General features: G+C 43.0%; 1 protein-coding gene across 1 annotated transcript; it reads left to right on the plus strand.

Annotated features, from left to right (window-relative positions):
• The first annotated feature begins 1,460 nt into the window (after positions 1-1,460).
• LOC124959678 (putative olfactory receptor 10D4) lies at positions 1,461-2,393 on the plus strand. Its single transcript, XM_047518027.1, has one exon. It carries the CDS (start codon positions 1,461-1,463, stop codon positions 2,391-2,393), a length of 933 nt encoding a protein of 310 aa, XP_047373983.1.
• Positions 2,394-2,681: the final 288 nt, after the last annotated feature.

Genomic DNA, 2,681 nt, shown 5'->3' on the forward strand with positions numbered 1-2,681 from the left:
AGTTTTATTAGTTGTTTGCAGCTAAGTGCCAAACACCATACAAGGCATTTTATATTCATTGTTTCACTGAAGTCTCACAAAGACCTATGAGATAGAAAATATTATTACACGTTTTTCTTTTGAGCAGAGAGGTTAAATAATTTGCTCAAGGACACAGAAGTAGTAAATGGAAAAATCGGGTCTGGTTAGAAATCATTTAATGTAACTCCAGAGTGAGATTTTCATTATTTTATTCATCTTTATATTTCTGCTAGGCAAATAGAAAATGAATGTGTGAGAGATTATGTTGATTGTCAAGGCCCAAATTAAAGTTTGAATAGCATCCTGGGCTGGAAAGGAGCCTCTTTGTGTTGCCTGTGCCTTGCTGGGTTCTCAGTCCAGTCAAACATTGGTGAGGACACCTCACACGGGCTGAGTGGTAGGCTGATGACGGCAGTGGTCTGAAGACTCCCACTTTCTTCACACCTGCATTACTGCCACTAAGGACACCCCCCAAGATCTTGTTCACAGTGACAGTCTTTATCCTCATCAAAACTGAAGTCATGCAGGACAGGGTAACAGAGCAGCAAGCTGAAGCAATCTGAATAGATTTCTTATTTTGTGTTAACAAACCCCGCTCAGAGTAGAGGGAAATTTGGCATCGCCGGTGGTGATACATGGTAGGTAAGATGCAAATAAGATGGAAAAAAGAGAAATGAGAAACTGGGGTTTCAGAAAATGTAATTCAGATTGTACCTTAGTTTATCTAGTTCTGAGAGTAGTTAATAAAGCTTAATATTAGTGATACTATTGGAATTTGCAATCATGAGGTCGGCAGTGTAGAAGAAAAGTGAGCTGAGAGCAGAATTTCCAGTGGGATGCTGTAGTTATTTATATCACCCATGCAACACCTTCTAGGCTCTGTGAGTTTTGCATGTGTGAGCAGGTGTTGGACATGAATCATATTCTTTTCAGTTGAATATAAGTGAAAGAGAAAGTGAGTATTACTGAAGTTAAGGTAAACAAGTCACTGTATACAATTTGCTTATTTTTTTCTGTGTATGTGTTTAGGTAGTTGGCTATTTACAAACAAGCTATGACTTGGATGATACTAAAATGATATTGTACCTATAATAAATCTTTCTTGGAGATGGCATTGAAATGTGCAAGCGTGTTTGATGATGAAACAGACAATTTAAATTCAATTGGTGATAAGACTTTATTAGATTACTGTAAGACATTTGCCAAGTATAAATTATTCTCTCATATCACTTAACTTGGAAAAAAAACACAAACACTCCAAGACCAATTTAACACATTACTTAATTTGAGTCCAGATTTATTGCTGGTCTCTTTCCCTCCTTGGACTTCTTGCTGGCAGCCACTCCTGAGGGGGAGATCACTCTGGGGAAGGTGTTCTCAGATCCTCCTGGGCTTATGTCACCATTATTGCTTTGCTTCAGGCCTCCCTGCACCCGAGCATGAACAACTACACCTCCGTGAAGGAGTTCATCCTGTTGGGACTTCCTCACACTGAAGGGCTGGAGAACATGATCTTTGTCCTGTTTCTGGCCTTCTACCTCTTGGCCCTGCTGGGGAACCTGCTCATCTTGGCCACCATTCTGGCTTCGTCCAGCCTGCACACCCCCATGTATTTCTTCCTGGGAAACCTGTCAGTGTTTGACATCTTCTTCCCTTCTGTGAATTCCCCCAAGATGATGGCCTCCCTGGCGGGGAGAAGCCACACCATCTCTTACTGGGGTTGTGCCTCCCAGGTCTTCTTCTACCACACCCTGGGTGGCACCGAGTGCTTCCTCTACACGGTGATGGCCTATGACCGCTTTGTGGCCATTTGTCATCCCATGCGCTACACAGTCATCATGAGCCACAGGGTGTGCACCAGCCTGACAGTGTGCACGTGGCTGGGGGGCTGTGTGCATGGGAGCGTCCTGGCGTTCCTCATCTTTAGGTTGCCCTACTGTGGGCCCAATGAGGTGGACAGTTTTTTCTGTGACATTCCGGCGGTGCTGTCCCTGGCCTGTGCAGACACTTCTCTGGCACAGATGGTGAGTTTCACCAACATAGGTGTGGTTGCCCTGGTGTGTTTTCTCCTCATCCTGACTTCTTACACCCGCATTGTTCTCTCTATATTGAAAATCCGTTCCTCTGAAGGCAGGCGCAGAGCCTTCTCCACCTGCAGTGCCCACCTGACCTCCATCCTCTTGTTCTATGGACCGGTGTTTCTCGTCTATCTCAGACCTGCTTCCAGCCCCTGGCTGGATTCTGTTGTTCAGGTGTTAAACAGTATTGTCACCCCTTCCCTCAATCCTTTGATTTATTCCTTAAGAAACAAGGATGTGAAAGTGGCCCTGAGGAAAGTGTTATTTCAAGTGACCCATCTTTCTGGGTTATAAGGTATTAGAGTAATTCTTCTCTGAGATGCTTTGGGAATTTGCTTCTGGTTCACTTCCCTTATATCAGAATCATTGCCAAATAGTGAGCTGGGAAAAGGAAATATCTATCATTAATTCAGAATCATATATATCATGGGGTAGAGAATTGTTGGACTGAAATACCAATTTCCCCTTTTAAAGAAAATTTTCTGATTAACTCAGGCTTTTCTCCTTTTTTAATTTGCCAAAACAACATGACTTTTCTGTTCCACCAGGTCTGTCCTTGTGGAACTCTATTTAGATCATTTA

The sequence above is a fragment of the Sciurus carolinensis genome, chromosome 11, assembly GCF_902686445.1.
Source record: "Sciurus carolinensis chromosome 11, mSciCar1.2, whole genome shotgun sequence".
In the NCBI taxonomy this organism is placed as follows: domain Eukaryota; kingdom Metazoa; phylum Chordata; class Mammalia; order Rodentia; family Sciuridae; genus Sciurus; species Sciurus carolinensis.

What these genes read in the sequence shown, in the direction of transcription:
- LOC124959678 (XM_047518027.1), top strand. Translation starts at nt 1,461, where the DNA reads ATGAACAACTACACCTCCGTGAAGGAGTTCATCCTGTTGGGACTTCCT.